We start from the raw sequence: 20,000 nt of genomic DNA on the forward strand, positions 1-20,000 counted from the left end.
GAGAGAGAGAGAGAGAGAGAGAGAGAGAGAGAATACAAACAAAAATTTAAAGAAAAGTTATAAAATTAATCAGTCCTATCAAAATTGATTGCCATGAAAAATTTAAATTTTAAAGTGTAGAAAAATTTACTTGGTAAATCATTCGCGATTGTCGTAGAGATCCGATATGCGAATTTTAGAATGAGAATAGAATCAGACAAGAGAGGGAAAGAAAAATGAAAAGGAAATAAAAAAAAGAAAGAAAGAAAAATGAGAAAGAAAAAGAATTGAATAAAAAGAAAAAAAGTAACGAAAGAAAAATATTCAGAAAAATAACAAAATTAACCAAATGCACCTATTCAAAATTGATTACTCGAAATGGAAATATGAAAAATTCAATCGAAAGAGTCACTAGAACGAATTTATGAAAATCGTTCGAAGAGATGAAAAGATAGAAGAAGAAGAAGAAGAAGAAGAAGAAGAAGAAGAAGAAGAAGAAGAAGAAGAAGAAGAAGAAGAAGAAGAAGAAGAAGGAAGAGAGTATGAAAATGGGAGTGGGAGTAAAGGAGAGAAAAAGAGAGAAAAACAGAGAGAGAGAGAGAGAGAGTGAGAGAGAGAGAGAGAGAGAGAGAGAATACACGAATCGAGGTCGGTCGAAAAATGGGGGAAAGGAAAAGGATGGAGGCGGCGAATTGGTGCCTCGGCGTCGCGACGACGACGTCTCGGTTTAAATTCCAGGCCGCGAGAATTGCATCTGGCACGGTAGAACAGAGTATCTGCAGAGAGAGAGAGAGAGAGAGAGAGAGAGAGAGAGAGAGAGAGAGAAGATCGGTGAACACCGACGTGCTTCCTCATGAAAACGTGGACGAAGCGATACAAGAAATCCTATTTTAGTTTGAAAAATACAAGCGAAACTCGCTTCCTCGGACGATGGCAATGTTTAACGTTTAAATTTATTTCTCTTTCTTCCTTTTCCTTTTTCTCCTCCTCCTCTACTTCTTCTTCTTCTTCTTCTTTTCGAAGCGAGAACAAGATTAAAGCGGACACATTCGTACGTGACACGTACGAATATGCTTTTGCACCCGTACAACACACTGCACGCGATTTTTTGATAAAAAAGAAAAAAATAATAATAAATAAATAAATAAAAAGCAAAATAAATATATAAATAAAGAGAAAGAAACCCGTGTTCAGCTCTCTCTCTCTCTCTCTCTCTCTCTCTCTCTCTCTCTCTCTCTCTCTCTCTCTCTCTCTCTCTCTCTCTCTCTCTCTTTCTCTTTCTCTTTCTCTCTTTTTCTTCTCTGCTTGTTTCAATTTTTTGCTTAATTCTTAATTTTCCTTCTTATTTCCATTTTTATTATCTCTCTCTCTCTCTCTCTCTCTCTCTCTCTCTCTCTCTCTCTCTCTCTCTCTCTCTCTCTCTCTCTCTCTCTCTCTTATCAATTTTATTTCTAATAACATTTTCCTTCATAGTAAAAACCAATTTTTGTCATCGGTCGGACAAGTGGACAGGTAAGAAATAACTAGTACAACGTAATACGTTAGATAGGAGATATACGTGAGGGGGTTGGAGGGGGAGGGTCGAGAATAGCGAGAATCCTTTAAAGTGTTCGAAGATCATGGGGCTTCCCTATGTCTCACGGAGGAAGATAACTAAAAAGAATAAAAAAAAAAAAAGAAAAAAAGAAATAAAAGAAGAGAGAGAGAAAAGAGAGAAAGAGAGAGAGAAAGAAAAAACAAAATAAATAACGTTACATGGTAGAGTTAAGATCGCAACGATCGATCGACGGTGTTACTAATGGAGGACAGAAAAGAGAAAGAGAAAGAGATAGAAAGAGAGAGAGAGAGAAGAGGGTGCTAAAGAAAGCAAATAAAAAAAAAAGAAAAAAGAGAGAGACAGGGAGAGATTAGGGTTAATGAAACATTCCAAAGAGGAGGAGCAAGAGAAGAAGAATAAGAGCAAGAAGAACGAAGATGAGGATGAGGATGAGGATGAGGATGAGGATGAGGATGAGGATGAGGATGAGGAATCGTTTTTGAAGGAAGGAAGAGTCCATGAACGGAGAAAAATTTTCAAACCTACCGATGACGCCAAGTTGAGAGACACAGTGAGCTCTCTGTTTCCCTTTCCTTCTTCTCTCACTCCCACCCCCACCCCCACCCCCACCCCCTCTTACAAAGAAATACTTTAATCAAAACGGCATTATAAAGGCGAAACGCGTCGGCAGAAACGAACTGTTGCTCCCTCCCTCCTTCTCTCTCTCTCTCTCTTTCTCTCTTTCTCTGTCTCTTTCTACGCCTCCGCATCAAAGCTCGGCGTTCGGTCTGATTTAATCGCGCTGACGCGGACATTCTCGGTCCTCGAGCGTTTTAACGAGCGTTCTAGCTTCGCTTTTTAACACGGAACGAAAGAAGAATACTTTAAGGGAGCGTTAAACCTGAACGCGTTTAATTCGTTTCGGCCGATTCGAACGACCTCGATTAATCATAGCTGTCGGAGAAACGAGGATCTCTCATTACTCTTATTCAACCGGCGCCGATTTTCTTTCTCGAAATCGTCTAATTAAAAAAGAAAAAAAAAAAAGAAAGAAATTCTGGCGACTTTTTTCCTCTTCGCTGTTTTTCTTCTCCTTTCTTTTTTTTTTTGCTTCTCGTTTTTTATTTCGATTAGAAACATCAATCGATCCACGAAATTATAATTATCCCCTCTACCGTCCGCCGTTTAGAGTAAAAGAGAAAAAGAGATGGATAGAATAAAAAAAAAAAAAAAAAAAGAGAGAAAGAAAATTATTGAATACATAACGGCCGACTCCCCGTAAAGATAAGGGAAGGGCGTCGTTCATAAAGCAATGATCCTTCCGAGAAAGCACTGTCCCCGAGATATTTAGTACTGGACACGTCTTGAAAGACGATATTCATCTACGAGGAGGATTCTACGAAATCCGCTTCGTTAAGAATCCTCCCTCTCTGTTCGAAATGGCGCGATAGACGATTCCAAAAAGGAAAACCCGTCGAGATTACCGAAAGTGAGGAAAGAGGGCGGATTCATCCTCGAATACGTGTGTCGAATATGGATTTGATTTGAAAGATTTAAATATATATACATATATACTTTTGTGAATTATTTTTTGTCTACAATTATCTTTTGTATATATTTCTTTTCTCTTTTCGTCAAAGGACGCCGCTATTGTATTTGAAAAGGGCAGACAAATCCTTTCTTAAACTTAACTTGAACCAACGGAGAAAGAATAAAAAAGATTAGACTCACCTATCTTACTGTTGGGACTATAAGGATCGTAGCTGCTGGTGCTCATCGGGCTCGCGTAACCGTTGTTGCTCGCGGGCGGTTGTTGCTGTTGATGGGCAAGAGGGCTCGAATGAGCTAATGGTGGTTGGGGATCGGGCAATTGTTGTTGAGGAGTCGTATATACGACGTGTTGACTTTGTAGGGTGGCCTGAGGTGATCCAGGACTCCCGGTAGCGAGCCAATCGTCGGGCCTGGATGTCTTGTTGCTGCTTGCGATCCCAGCAAATAGACCGCTTCCGGTACCAACCGGTCCAGTTACCGCCGATGGCGTCGCCGATGTACCGGCCAGGTGTTCGGGCACTTCGGCCTTGACAAGAGTCAAGGACGCCGCACTAGCAACGATCGTACTGACCCCAGGAACGGTTCCTGGGACAGCAGCACCGACGGCCGTGCTGGGACCGGTGCCGGTGCCGGTGCCGGTACCGGTCCCGGTTCCGGTGCCATTGCTCGTCTCCATGCTCGAATCGCTGGTGTCCATGGTGGATGTCGGTGGATCGGCCGTGGCTAGCCTGGACGTCGCTGCCAGGACGACACCCCCTGCACCGACCACCCCCGACGCCTCATCGTAACGCACCGCTACGTTACCGCTCACTAAGCTGGCCACCGTGACGAGTCCTCTCCTTTCTTTCTTACTTACTTACGTGACCTCTACGCTCTTTCTTTCTTTCTTTCTTTCTTTCTTTTTTCCTTCCTTCCTTCCTTTTTACCTTTCTACAACTAAGCGAGTCCACCTTTTGTCCTTTCCCTCTTACTTCTTCTTCTTTTCGTCTCTCGCCGTACGAGAAAAGGCAGTGATGTTTTGATGAGTCTATCTATCTCTCTCTCTTTCTCTCTCTTTCTTTTCCTCTGCCTATCTTATATTTCCCCCTTTACGTTCTCTATCTTTCTTAGTTGTACGTACGAGAAAAATAATGCGTCTCTTTCAGCTCCTTCCCTCTTCAAAAGTAACCTCGCACTCTTCCTGAGATCTTTGAAAAGAGAGAGCTACCCTTCTCTTCTTTTTTTCTTTTCTTCTCTTCTTTTTCACTCTCTCTCTCTCTCTCTCTCTCTCTCTTTCTCTTCTTGCTTTCAACCAGACGATCGATACGCACACCCGACGAGACCACCAAGTTTCGTATCGATCCGAGTGTCGATGCTCGCTCTCTCTTTCTTTTTAGAACTTTTTTGAGGATCTCTAACGATACTTATTTGCTCCTCCTCCTCCTTCTTCTTCTTCTTCTTCTTCTTCTTTAATTCTATCCAGATATTGTTTTCTTCTATTATCGTTGAAAGTTATTATTGTTGCATTAAAACGCGCGGCTACGTCCTCGAGCGTTTAAATAAGAACGCAGACGATTGTATTATCGCGATCGACGATCGATCACGAAACGATTCTCTTCCACCACCGCCGATTCCCTCCGTAGCCTCCTCCTCATGCGGAAGGGTTAGAATTTCGCGTGCTCGCGAGCGCATCGATAATCCCTCTCATCAAAGTTCGCTATAGCAATTGTCGCCCGTTCGATGGCTTGAGGTATCTGGAACAAAGTAATAAAACGATGTAATTAGATAGAGACTCCTTGCGTGATCATAAATTCGTTAATTCGTCAATTTGAATATTTATGAAATATCAAAGTCTTCAATGGTTTTCAAAATCAAGACATGTATGTATATATATACGTATAAAATATATACACAAATTCGATCGTACATACAAAATTACTCGTTCACACAAAGTTATATCCCTAGTTCGAACTATGAAATTAAATCTGTATGCGTTTATTGAACTAACATTAATTGATTCCCAGTGGTTCTCAATCGATATAAAAGAATGCAACAGGTTAAAACAAATTCTATTTCTATTCCAATCGAAACTGCAATACATCGAATACGTTATTGAAAACGAGCGTGATCCCCCGATGAAAGGGCTTACGTTCGCGTGTACGCAAAAGTGCTATTACTACCTACCATGACCTATTATTTCATGTCAAAAGAGATAAATAAACGGAAATCGATACCACTGACAACGCGCTTCGCATGTCACGCATGTCATGCATATGCGAATTTAAGGAACCAAGTTGGCAAGTGTCTGTTCTTTTACTAGCTTAGCTCTTTACCATCTAACGTAAAATTTTATCAAACCGAATTTCCGCCGTGCGGCATTTTTTCTTTTCTTTTCTGTTCTTTTCTTTTTCTTTCTTTCTTTCTTTTTTCTTTCTTTTATTTTTTTCTTTCTTTTCTTTTCTTTTTGTTTTTTTTTCTTTTCTTTTTCTTTTTGCTAAGCAATGATTTGCCGTATCAACTCGAGATGGGTCATAATACTAAAAGGAATTCGATGATGTCCGCGAGAACGAGTGACGGGACGTTTTACATAACGTCGACGACTCTCATACCCATTCTCGATGTCCTTTGAAAACATTCGATTAAAGAAACGAAAGAAAAATACATAAAAGAAAAGAAAAAACAAAAGAGAGAAGAAAAAGAAAATAAATTCTTACCGACTGATCGACGATTTCCAATCGACTTTATTAATTTTCTCTAAGACCGAACGTTACGCACACTGAATGATAATGTAGAATTAACTAATAATAATAAAAATAACAACAACAATAGCAAGCAACAACGACAACAATAATACAATAATAATAATACTAATGAAGAACAAATAATAAAAAAAAAAAAAAGAAAAGAAAAAAGAGAAAAGAGAAAAGAAACAAAAAGATCGAAAGGTCCCTCGTGTCCTTTTGGGCCGAATGGGAAAGTAAAAGAAAAGAAAAGAAAAGAACGAAAAGAAAATTGAAAAAAAAAAAAAAAGAACAAAATTTACAGACCGATCGTCAAGAATGACTACGATTCCTAACGAACGAAAAAAAAAAAAAAAAGAAAAAAGAAAAAAGAAAAAAAAAATTGAGCAGTTAATGTAAAACGTTAGAGACGAGAGTTTCGTCTCCGATCGTCGCGATCGTACCGCGTAGCGTGACGCAGTTGCCGAAACTGCGCCACGATCGCCCCCCACCACCGATTCGAGCACGGTGGGCCTTGAAACGAGGCCGTGGTTGGGCGCACGAGTCGTCGCTCTCGACGGTAATGGTAGTGGTGGTGGTGGTGGTGGTGGTGGTGGTGGTTCTGGTGGTGTTCGAGGGAAGGGGAGGGTAGGGGAACGACAAGATCGAGGGTGGGAGGGGAGGGGGCCAGTGGGTCCGCGACTTTCTACGCAAGCTACGAACTCGAATACACCGGAGTTGGCCCAAAAAAAGTAACGAGACGTGCGTTCCTTCCGATATCTCTTGTTTACCCATCTTCTATCTCTCTCTTTTTCTCTTTCTCTTTCTCTTTCTTTCTCGGTCCGTCCGTCCGTCCATTCGTCTCTCTTCCCCCACTCCACTTCGTCAACTTCGTCTTTGCTTCGGGCCCCTTCCCCTCCCCTTCTACCTTCCCCCACCCACGTCTTCTCCACCATCATTCTATTCATCTTCTTTCCCTACTCCTCATCCTCATCCTCATCCTCATCCTCATCCTCATCCTCATTCTCATTCTCATCCTTCTATTCCTCCTTTTCTCGCCGGCACGACTTCGAGTTTACTTCAAGAGCGTGTCCGAACGACAGTGATCTTCAAGAATTTTTCCAACCAGTTTGATATTGTTCTTCTACGACAATGGCGTTAATATTACATAAGTATGCACACGATTCATATCCCCTGCTCCCCTCCTCCTCCTCCTCCTCCTTCTTCTTCTTCTTCTTCTTCTTCTTTTTCTCTGTCGCGACAAGGCACGAGTATTCGCGTTATATTCTAATTTATATTTGTTTCTCTATTTATTTTCCTCTTTTTCTTTCTTTTTTTTTGTTTTATTTATTTTTTCTATTTTTGATAAAAAAAAAAACTTCATTTGTAATCCTTCCAAGTATATTTTTTCTTTTTCTTTGCTTCTTTTTTTTTTTACTTTTACCTTTTGCAATTCTCGACTCATTTCCGATCCTCGATTCATTTAATTAACGAAACATAATCAATGTATGTGGGAATTATAAAATAGGTATATATGAGATATCGAAAACCAAGGGAAAAAAGAGTGAAAGAAAACAAGGGAAATAAAAAACGAATCAATGTCGGCTTGACAAAAAAAGAAAAAAGAAACTAGTAAAATTATAGCGCAAAAAGCATGAATCCGCTTGGATCTGTATCTCGGTCATTGTAGCAATAATATCAAAGTGTGGCCTGTATCAATATCCTGTACGCATAAAAAAAAATAAAATAAAATAAAATAAAAATAAAAAAAAAAAGAAAAAATATATACATACAAAAATAAAGAATAATAATAATACAAAAAAAAAAAAAACTAAAGAAAGCATCCGCCGCTTCGTCGATTGGCAATATTCAGAAGATCGTAAAAGCATTGAAAAGAAGAGAAAAGAAAAAGAAAAAGAAAAGCAAACGGAAATAATAAAAACCCATAAAATTCCCAATAACAGTAAAAAAAAAAAAGAAAAAAGAAAAAAAATACTTGGAAGGACCGATAAAGGATACTTTTCGAGTTCTCTGATTCGATCGATTCTCAAGCAAATCCTTACGAACAATATTCGTTGAATCGGACTGAAGAAGAAAATATCAGTGGCAATAAAAAGTATAATACCATTGGTAGTAAAATAGTTCGAAGAGTAAAGGAGACAGATGAGGAAGAAGAAAAAGAAGGATCGAAAGTGAGCGTTTATACGATGAATCGAAAGAGGAAAGAAACTAGCCAATTAGTTGAGCAACTAACTAGCCAGGTTACTAGCCGCGGTTAACTGGTAACCAGCTGGTTAGCAAGCCAGACCAAGAGCTCTAGGCAAAACCAAGTAAGTAACTAACTGGCCGACCTGTCCGACCGGACGCGACTATCTCTAAAACGCTATTTCATTCATCGTCGACGCCCACCTAAGTTACCGCACGGAGGAATCTACGAGCGCATGGAAACGTCGTTATCTCGCGTTTAAATATAAACTTGCGATCCGGACGGCACAAGATTGCACTTCCTGCTTGCTGTTAACGCGCGCGTCCGCGCGCGCACGAAAGAGGGAGAGAGAGAGAGAGAGAGAGAGAGAGAGAGAGAGAGAGAGAGAAGTGAGGAGGAGTAATACAGAGGGAATGGTCTCGTCGCGTGCTCTCTTCTCGACCTCTGAGAATATCGAGAGTGTTCCAGTTATCTTCGATTCTAGTCTCTGAAAGACTCGAAAGTTGCTTGAACGTTTTCTTTGAATGTTACCGGCCTTCTTTTTCTTCTTCTTCTTCTTTTTCTTCTTCTTCTTCTTCTTTTTCGATATCGAAAGGATAATCTCGATTATAAAAGTTAACAGTTCTCGATGGTATCGGATGTTACAGTTTTTCGAAATTTATTTGTGCTATTTTATTTGTGTGTATATGTGTGTGTACTTATTTGTATTTATATATTTGTAATATATTAACGCGATCAACATCGATACTTGGAATATTATAAATTAGACTGACGATCAATCTCGAGAGACTGATAAAAAATATCACAAAAATTTGCCATTCGATATTTTGAAGAAATTTTTCAGTTTGACACTTTTTCCACAGTTTTGGCATATGAATCGTGAGAATAGAATTTTTCTATTTTTTTCTCATTTTTTTTTGTCTTTCATCTAGTACGAGGAAAAGGTAAAAAAAAAAAAAAGGGATGAAAGAAATTATAATAGTTGGGTGGGTGATACGTCGATGAAAAAAAAATTGATGATGAGATTGAATAAGAAAGAGAAAGAGAGAAGAAAAAACAAACGACAATAAAAAGAGAGAGAGAGAAAGAGAGAGAAATGAAATAAATAAAATAAATAATAAAAGAAAAAAGAAGTAATAGAAAATCTGTATGTATCATGTTTAATGTATAATACTCCCTATCGCATAATCTCTTTAACCTACGTGGAATGTAAATAACAAAACAGATAGAAGTAATCGTGACAACTAGGAAGAAATATCATGCTTATCGACAGTTAGCCTGCAATCCTATGCGTTCGGGTTCATCGGGAATCAAACGCAACGGATGCATCGTGCATCCGCATAGTATAACTACGCTACATGAATATCGATAAAAGCGCTATATCCCAAGTTATCTATATGATGTACTTACATAGATTCAAGCTAAGCAAACCGATCGAATTATTTCTGATAGATACACAAGTATCGACGTTACGAATCAACGCAAATAATCCTGAGCTTATCGATTTATTTATAGATATTATATAACAGATAAAATCGGTTTTATCCATTATCTATCATCTTTCGAATTCTCGTTAAAAGGATCCTAAATATATATATATATATTTCTTTTTTTATTTTTATTATAAATAAATATTTATATACATTTATATTATAAGTATATATATGTAATATAAATAATAAATAAATAATTATATAAATATTCATTATTAATTAATAATAATATTATATTAAATTAGAAATTAAGAAATATATTAATATAATAATAAAAATAATGTAAATATATATATATATCATTTTCTTTTTTATTTATTTTTCATATTTCTATTTATCGTCTTTTAATAAACAACGATGGGACGAGATATACTTGTTTTGTATTAATATCATTTCCTGATTTCGTCCGATTAAAATGGAATATCCGTGTATTCATTATATTCGATCCTCCAGGACAGAATTCAACGTTGATTTTAAAAATATAATTGCTCTATAGTAACCTGCGATAATTCCCTACCATCCTCGCCAACACCCCCATCTACAGTCTGCCTAAATTGGAAGTTTAATTAATTCATTATAAAATGTATTAAGGAATACATGAACGAACGAAAGTGATTATTATCTCTCGATGGCATCTGATATATTGGCTTGCCCGAAAAGTTCGTGCGACGATTCTCTTCCATTTTCCATTGACATACCAAATTGTGATCGACCATTAAGTTAAAAAAAAAAAAAAGAAGAAGAAGAAAAGAAAGAAAAAAAGATGTATCGTAAAAACTTAATCAAGCACGTCGTTTGTGTATGTAAAAAGGTATGTGTGTGTACATATATACCGATACCAAATTGTAACACCGAAATTTCTACTATTTTTATATATATAAAAATAATATAAATATATATATATATTATTTAGTATATTAGAATATACGTATATTAGTTTATACGTGTATTAAAATATATATGTTTTTCTCTCTCTGTCTCTCTCCCTCTTTTTCACACACACACACACACACACATAGGGAGATAGACATGATAAAAAAACACGAGAAAAACTTTCGGAACAACCCCATAAATAATAGCAATATTTTCAATCTACGCTTCATGAAAATGCAGTCCTTTTTTTTTCGTTTCTTTCCTTTTTTTTAAATTCATCCTTCGTATCTCTAATAGCAAACAAAATTGATATATCTAATCTCGAAACAGAAAAAGAGTGCAGGATACGTCGTTAAAATGTAGAAGAAGCGAGGAATAAAATTGGTTATATATCGTTAACTGCAATGCGTCTATCTTGGTAAACTTGCACGTTTCCAATCCCAGAGATTATCCTCTCGAATGCACGAAACGAAATAGCATTGTGACAGTATATCAACGTTAAACCGAGAGAGGCACGTGCTTATTCCGTGTATGCATATTCCGCGTGCATTCGATACAACGTATGTACACATACACATATACATACACACCAAAATCGTCCTAATACACGAAGACCAGTACTAGTAGAGGGAGAGGGAAAGGGAGTGAGAGAGAGAGAGAGAGAGAGAGACCGGATATCGAATCCGCGATTGGTTTGACGCGTGCCCATGAGACGTTGCCTCAAGCACGTCCCAGTTTGCACATCAAAACGTTTATTGAACCCTTTCGACATCTAACCTTCTTCATCTTCTTTCTTCTTATATATTTATAAATTTTTGTTTCGCTATCTTTCTTATCAATAACAAGATCGACTCGAAGGAACATACTACGACAAATTTCGTTCATATTACAAGTTAAAAATAATTACTTAATCGATTTAATTCCTTTAAGACTTTGATATTCGTTGTTTATCCAACTAATTCCAAGTCTGATCTATTTATTATATACTTCTATACACGTATATGTACATATATATATATATATAAAAGTAAAGATTACAAAATAATTGTGTTGACCAAGTAAAATGCTCAGCATCGGTCGATGTACTAATCGTTACGTGTTTACCATCTCGATCGAAGATGACAAAAATCGATCGATCGATTTATTTCATCGATCACCACTTTTCAAATTTGGAACCGAAGATTACTCGATCGAGAGAGTTTACCAGATAGTCATGAATGCAGTAGAAAGAGCAAAAAGAAAAGAAAGAGGATGAGGATGACGATGAGGATGAGGATGAGGATGAAGATGAAGATGAGAATGAGGGGGAGGAGGAGGAGGAGGAGGAGGAGGAGTTGCAGGAGGAATAGAAGGAAGGAGGGCAGTCGGAAACGTGGACAAGCAAGTGGATTCAGGGTCGATCAATAATACGGCTCTCCAGGTCTGGCACGAGGAGTTTTCTCGAACTCCCCTCGCTACTCTCTCTCTCCCTCTCTCTCTCTCTCTCTGCGATCCCGTATCCCGTGGGATAAGCGAGAGAAACCTCTCCTAACTCTAGGTTCCTGATACCCTGATCCAACGTTCTAGCGACTACTATTGCCTCATCTCTCTCTCTCTCTCTCTCTCTCTCTCTCTTTCTTCACCCCTTTCTCTTTCTCCTTACCCCTCCTATCACCCAGAACATCCAAGTACGATAACGAGAGAAACGATGAGAAAGAGAGGTCGAAGGAATGAGAGGAGGATGGAAGAACCGTGGCTGAAGTCGAGGTGGTTTGTCCAGGGCCAGGGTCTCGTCGGGAGACCTAGTCGAGCTCGTCGAAACCAAAGGAAAGACAGAGAAGGTTGGAATCGGATGGATAGATAGGAATAGAGTGTGAGTGAGAAAGAGTGAGAGAGAGTGAGAGAGAGTGAGAGAGATGAGAAGTAGAGAGGGCATCTAGGTCAATGCCTGCCCTCGCTCCAGGGTTCGCATCCCGGCTACAATCTCCGACCAACAAAACTCTCCCTCTCTCGTTCCAGACTCTGCACCAAGAGCTCCATAGGAAACTACCAATACACCAACAGAGTCCTACTAATACCATCATCGTAGACGATGCTAGCTAGGCGAGCGTGTCGCCTATCAACTCGAAGGCCGCCATAACCGACGCTACGTCTACTGGGGCTTCTCTAACGTTCTCTCTCTCTCTCTCTCTTTCTCTTTCTCTCTCTCTTGCTCGCTCCTTCTAGGTCTGTCCTTCTTCTCCTCTCGCTCTCTCCTGGTAACTAGGCCATCAGATCGATGCTGCAGCACCACCACGCCACCACCAGCCACCGCATTCTCCGTCGTCGTCGTCGTAGTCGTAGTCGTAGTCGTAGTCGTAGTCGTAGTCGTCGTCGTCGTCGTAGTCATAGTCGTTGTCGTAGTCATTGTCGACGTCTCCACTAACACGACCATCGCCAACCACCATCACAATCGCCACTAATACCAACACTATTACTCCTACTACTAGCAAAGCCGGACTTAAACGCAATGAGGAACACGTCGTTGTCTCCAACCGATTGCCAGGATAAGCGCGACGCTACGATCTCAATCCTTCCTACTATTCCAAAGATCTAGGACTCTGGATTCCTTAGTTTCCTTCTCTAGCTATCATAAGCGTTCCTGATAGGTTCGGAATCGTTCGAACGAGTAAGTAAGAACGAGCAAGGGAGAATTTCAAATGGTAAGGGCTTCTAGGATTAAACGATGAACCTTAGCAAATATTTGGAATATATATATCTGTGTGTGTGTGTGTGTGTGTGTGTGTGTGTGTGTGTGTGTGTGTACGTGTATATATGTATGTATGTATGTATGTTTAAACAATTCTGTCAGGGTGTATTAGGTTGGAATAAAATCATCCCGAATGAAACCAGAATTAATCCGTTGGCCAAACATACTGAATATATCTGTCTATGTAACTAACCATTATCTCGCTTACGCTTCGCATTAATTTAATAAACGTGATGCGTTAAAGCAACGTAACATTTTTTATATGACGTATCATCCAAAGCCGAAGTTACACCCTATGAATATTTGAAATACGTCGGGATCGAAACGTTATATCGGAACACGCTAGGAAATTACATCGAAATTTGTCACGGGTCTTTTGGATCCCTTGAATATCGAAATGTTGCCACTCTAATCTTCCTGGTAAACGAACGATCATGGTCGGAAACGAATGGCGTTTTACATAGTCTTTGATTCTGAAAGATTCATGAAGGTACGGTTCTGAATGCTCGCTTCTCTCGTGTCGTTGCTTCCTCGATCTAAAGATCTAAAGATTTTACTTCGATGATCGTAGCAATTTTGATCGCGTCGTATCTAGTTTATCGCGTCCTTTATTAAATCGAATAATCAACGTTTCAGTATATCATATACAAAATTAACAATCATCGACGAATCTAAACTCGACGAATCTAGCTTGTTAATGTAGAAAGAAAAGTTTGTAAGACAGAGAGAGCCACTATTGTGTTTGACTTAATAACAAAAAAAAAAAACAGAACAAAACGAAACAAAACAAACAAAAAAGAGAAGAAAACAGAAGAGAAAAGAGAAAAGAAAGAAAAATGAAAAAAAGAAAAAAAAACAAATTGCACCCCCGATGATAGCAAACAAAAGGTTTAAAATAGATAGTATAGAGCGTCGTATACGTTGTACGTTCCATCGCGTAAGTTAGCTAGAACAGGTTGAATGTCGAGACCTGGACGGACGCGTGGGTGGTGAGCGTCTAGCAGAGAAGAGAGGGTGGGGGAAGGACTGTGGAGGGGAGAGGAGGGGGTTGGTAGGTCGAAATCGATTCCACCCTTGTGCCAGCACGCTGCTCGCGGTAGGGAGCGTACATGCGCGCTGCAACTAGGGCAAAGCCGACCGCGAGCACCCTCCTTCATCTCCTCCTCCTCCTCCCTCCCTCCCTCCCTCTCTATTACCATCCTCCTCGTCTCTTCTCTTCTACCACGCTTCATCCTCCTTCGCATCGTCGAAGCTGCCGACGGAAGGGCCGCAGAGTTTGCTGGCGCCAAACAACAGACAGAAGGGGTTGCGACTTTGTGTGCATCCTAGCCCCATCAATTGTCGTCGCATTGTTTTCTACTTTTATCTTTCAGACATTTCTTTTCTTCTCTTTTTCATTTTTTCTTACTCTTTTGTATTCTTCGCTTTTTGGAATCTACCGTCTGATTTTTGTATTAATGGATATTGTTTCTTTTCGTTTTTTTTTTTTTTTTTTTTTTAAATCGTCCCGTAATCCATCGCATGCTCTCGTAGAAGGTAGTCGTTTATTATTGTAATATTTATATCGACGATCGTTGATTTCGTTTGATTTCGATAAAAATTTGTCGTCGTAAATCTTTTCATATAATTCTCCGCTAATATATCACAAGCGTGTTCTCGTAGAAATTAGTTTTTCATCATTATAATATATCGACGTATTTCTCGTCGTAAATCTTTTCAAATAATTCTCCGGTAATATATCGTCTAATCTCTCGCAGGTAGTATTATATTACAATATAGTAATATTGTAACATTAATATGTCAATATATGGATTTGTTACATTTCGAAAAATTAGTTCGTCGGTTCGCGTCGAGGAAAAGTAAATTATTCTTATTCGTAGATTGATAATAAAGATTAAAACTTTCCAACGAAATATTAGAATCGATGGATGAATGCCACGCGTAAAATATATCGAACGGATAAGTGAACTCAATTTATGGATTGCGGTTTTGATATAACGATAGGGATGCTCCGTCCCTGATTGAAATACGAGAGTACACACGAGAGTGCCGGATGAGAGAAAAGAGTAGAAGAAGAGGGGTTGGGAATAGGGTGGTGGAGAGGTTGAGTAAGGGGTTGGAGGGGGTTTGGCGACTTGGTGGGGTGGCTACTCTTCTCCCTGTCAATGCACCGCGTCGTTGGCTATGTTGTACGGCGTCGACCTAGTTCATAGAGCAAGGCTAGACGCCAAGTCGAGACTCGAGGTGAACGCGTTAGATCTCTCTCTTTCTCTAGCTTTTATTATTATTTTTTTTTTTTATTATTTTTTTTCTCTCTATTTCTTTCTCACTTTTGCAATTTATTTACCTCTTAGCAAGCTCCATCGCAAATAATTTTTATCTCGACATATATAGATGTGTGTGTGTGTGTGCGTGTGTATTATTTTAATTAAAATGTTACTTATCATTAAGGATATTTAACAAAGGAATATTAATAATTATCGGTTTGCTTTTTCTAATGTTTTCTTCGAGTCGACTAATTTTCGATCATGTATTCGATCATAGTTAATCTCGTTCATATTCCTTTTTTTAACATACTTTCCGATAAAATCTCAATCTCGATTCTGCCAGTTCAAAATCTCGATCGTCTATGAACTTATCCCATTGTTTATAATACGAGAATAGATTTGATGCAATTGAATCGTTCGAAGTGTGGGTTAATCAAAAGAAAGAAACGAATGAATGTGACAAAAAAAGAAAAAAAAAACGGAGAGGAAAGAGAAGAAAAAAATCTACGAGATATCAATACACACAAGAAAAAAAGAAATATTTGCGACGAACAGTTAATTTTCCCGCCATTATCGGCTACCATTCCGTTCGCCATTATTGGCCGCCATTAAAGACAGATTTTTCTTTAACGCTCGTTTTCGTTATGCTCTCCACGCGTAAGTCGAACATAAATCCTTAGCGATTTATTTTCACGGCCTGCCCTTCGGCATTTCTACCTAATTAAAACATCCGTTTGCAAGGAGGTTAACGACGACGTAAAGGAACAATAAAAAAAAAGGGAAAAATAGGGAAAAAATTAAAAAAAAAAAAAGGTAAAAAAAAAGAAAAGAAAAACTATGAAAAACAAAATGAAAAAGAGAAAAAAGTAGAGAGAGAGAAGACGATCGAGATGAGCGACACATTTATCGCCGTCGACTCGTCGCCCTCGTGGAAAAACGTCATGAAAAATTGCGTTTACGCGAGGGAGGATATGCTCGGCCATTAGTGTCTTATTTTGTGGAAGATTTGTGTCGGCTAAATGCATCGCGGAATTTCTCTCTCTTTCTCTCTCTATCTCTCTCCCTCTTTCTATCTCTATCTCAGTCACATTCTGGTATGAAGCGCGTGCATGCGAACGCGTTGATGCGAGAATTAAATCTTCCAAGCTCGGTGCCGAGTGCTCGTAAAAGTTATGCCAGTAGAAAAAAAGAAAAAAAAAAGAATACTAATTTTTCGAAGCTCGCGTCCTTGGCGCATATTCATTATTGTTCTTATTATTCGTTATTTTCTTTCTTTTTTCTCTATCTCTTTCTCTCTTTTTTTTTAATTTAATCTTTTTTTTTTGTTCCATTATCAACCACAACTCGAACAAGTTTCACTTCTTTTTTTCTTTTTTCCTTTTTCTTTTTTACAAGTCTAAAGATTCTCAACGCACGGAGGATACAAAAAAAAAAAAGAAATAAAAAAGAAAGAAAGAAAGAAAACGGAACCTTTTACTTGGAAGAAATAATAATTTTCTGATCGTCGTCCTTGTCACGTCCGTATTATTTTTTTCTTTTCCTTTTTTCAATTATCAAAAAAACTAGAGCAAACCAACTCGAACAAATTTTATCTGGCGATTCAAAAAATTCTGAATATATTTTCACACTGCGAATCGTTGTAAACGAAAATTAAATGAGTAAATAAATAAATAAATATATATATGTGTGTATTTAAATAAATAAAAAAAATCTCATATCTTCGAAGAGAAAAAATTACAAAGGATAAAATTCAAAGGATAATATACGATAATATACGAGATACAATTAATAGTTGGAGATACGATCAAAAGGTATCTGACATTTCGATTAGTAATGCAGAGGGGCTAAACTCACCGTGTAAACACAGAGTTGCAGAAACAATTCTGGCGGAGGAGAGCGCGGTTATCGGGTCAGGCGCTAATAATACGATCTTTGATATTGAAATAACTCGGCGAGGCGCAAACTACGTTTCGTTACGATTCACGGTGACCACCACGGCCAAGGATATCTAAAGTCGTTTATTCCATGCATTATATTTGCTTGATCCTTTCCGAACAATCCGGCATATCTAATCGCGAATATATTAAAAGTTTTAATATAAAATCGTACGAAAAAAAAAAAAGAAAAAATACCAAACATTTAACATCAACAAACGTTTTACACGTATCTATAATATTACCAATATTAATTTGCTTCATACATTATTTGTCATTTGTCATCGTATCGTTACGATTAAATAAATTCAAAAATATCGACAATTCTTATCTCATAACTCTAGTTCCTTCTTTTTTTTTTTTTTTAATTTTTCTCTTCGAGAAGAATATATTAATATAATAAGATCATTAATGTTTTACGTGATAATTTCTCTTGTTATTTCGTCATCTATAATTCATTCATCTACATCAACGTTATTTATCATCCAATTTGATACGTTTTTTTTTTCTTTTTTTTTTAATATTACAAAATTAAATCAGTACAATTTCTTCTACTTTTTTAAAACTTAATTTGTGTGTGTATAGGAGAGAAAAAGAGGTATAGAACCGGAAGCAGCCATTTTGTAATCGGATGTCGATCCACATATCCGGTTTCCGGTAAAGACCAAACTCGAGAGCAAGCAAAAACTCTGCGAATTTCTCTCTCTCTCTCTCTCTCTCTTTCTCTCTCATTCTTTCTTTTTCTCTCTTCCTTTCGACGCGACTCTCTCGGATAGCGCCGAGAAAGCAGCTAGAGAAAGAGAGAAAGAGAGAGAGACGCAACTGGGTCCACGCTACTCGAAATAGCGAGTGCACCGTACGTATTTAGAAGCGTAGCCCCGGTGACTCTACGAGAAAAGCGAAAGAGAGAGAGAGAGAGAGAGAGAGAGAGAGAGAGAGAGAGAGAGAGAGAGAGAGAGAGATACAACGCTTCGTATTTCGCGCCTAGCGTTTCAAATTTCGCGCGATAATTCTCGTCAACTATATGAGCGACCGTAAACGGTGCTGCATTTCGAAAAGGAGGGCATATATTTACATATCTATATATATAAAAAAAAAGGAAAAGAAAAAAAAAGAATCTAACAAATTTTATAATATGTATATATGTTTTTCTTCTTTTTTTATTTATTAACCAAACGATTTCATACGAAACGTATGACGTATCTGTGTTTTGTAATACTCATTAAATCGTTAGTAATATTTTATTTAATTAAGAAACAAAGACAGAAAGAAAAAAGAAGAAGAAGAAGAAAAAGAAAAAGAACAAAATTACATCACATCGACGATCCTTTTTCTTGAAACATTACTCTCTTCAATTCGTCGATTCCAATATGGCTGTTCCGACCGTGCATGAAATCGAGTGCACATTTACTCGTACGAAAAATAAAAGAAAATGGAAAAATAGAAAAGTAAAAAAAAAAGAACACCAAAAAAAAATAAGGAAAAAGAAAAGAAAAGAAAATGTTAAATACCGGAGGCAATAAAAATTTAAAGAGGGCGAAAGATAAACGAATTTGAGGAGTGTTTATCGCGAAAAGTATTACATGCTCTTTTCAACATCTAAATCATGTATGTATTCATCTACGTTTATATACGCAGGACAACCATACACCCATATATTCATACATACATATATAACATACATACATCTGTGTACGTGTATGTGTATGTGTATAATCAAACACATGAAACGTTGAAGAGGCTACTGCTCACGCGTGCGTTTAAAAATTGGCCCGGCATTGAGTCACGGAGCATAAACGCCGATGAAAAAGAACGTGCCGACGAGCACAATTGGGTCCTTGCCTCGAAATAGCACGTGCGCCGAGCGCATTTAGAGCCTAGGCGCATATATCGCACACGTTCTTCCTGAACGTTCCTCCGCTCCTATCAGGGCCGTATATAACGACCCGATCACCTTCACCCAACTCATCCATCCATCCGAATTTTTTTTACACGATATATAGAACGAATTTTTCTCTTTTCTTGTTTATATTATTATTATTGTTATCGTTATTGTTTCATTGTTATTATTATATCCAAATATTCTTAAAAAATATTATTATTAAATATATATATATTTTTTTTTGTACTAATATACTATGTATATTTTCAATAGACTATTATGTACGTATGAATTGTATTATTCATTAGTTTTCTTTTCTATTCTTTTTCTTTTTTTCATTTTATTTTGTTTCACGAAGGAAGGAAAAAGAAAGAAAGATTTGCACCGAGAAAGAGAAGATCGTCGTCGTGCGAAGTAGTGAAAAAAAGAAAAGAAAAGAAAAGAAAAGAAAAGAAAAACAAAATGAAAGAGTTAAGAAAAAAATAAAAGAGCATTTACGACGGATCGTATCGAGAGAAAGAAAAGATTACACCCACACACACACACATACACCCATAAAAGAGAAAGAAAGAAACAGAACAAAAAAAAAATATTTATACAGCTGACGAAAAGAAGGAGCAACGTTATTCTTCGATACTAATATGTCGGCCGTTTGGTCAATGCACCGAAATTTCTTCTTTTTTCTTCCTTTTTTTTTCTATCGAACGAAACGGAGAAAAAAGAGAAAAAAAAAAGATAGAAAGAGAAAGAGAGAGAAAGACAGAACCGGTGAAAATTTATAAGTATAAAATAGATTCGACGTATACGTCACTGGGCGTCGGACATGGCGGCGGACACGACGAAGAGAGAGA

At 37.8% G+C, this 20,000-nt stretch overlaps 1 protein-coding gene across 2 annotated transcripts in view; it reads right to left on the reverse strand.

Moving 5' to 3' along the window:
• The window catches only part of LOC127065083 (period circadian protein), a 130,393-nt gene that overhangs the window by 46,182 nt on the left and 64,211 nt on the right, over positions 1–20,000 (reverse strand). For both annotated transcript variants that reach the window (XM_050996973.1, XM_050996974.1), the window contains exon 3: positions 3,248–4,800. In XM_050996973.1, the coding sequence (XP_050852930.1) occupies positions 3,248–3,764 (517 nt within the window). In that variant the 5' untranslated portion in view covers positions 3,765–4,800. The remainder of the gene's footprint in view (positions 1–3,247; positions 4,801–20,000) is intronic.

This window comes from Vespula vulgaris, chromosome 7 (assembly GCF_905475345.1).
Source record: "Vespula vulgaris chromosome 7, iyVesVulg1.1, whole genome shotgun sequence".
NCBI lineage: Eukaryota > Metazoa > Arthropoda > Insecta > Hymenoptera > Vespidae > Vespula > Vespula vulgaris.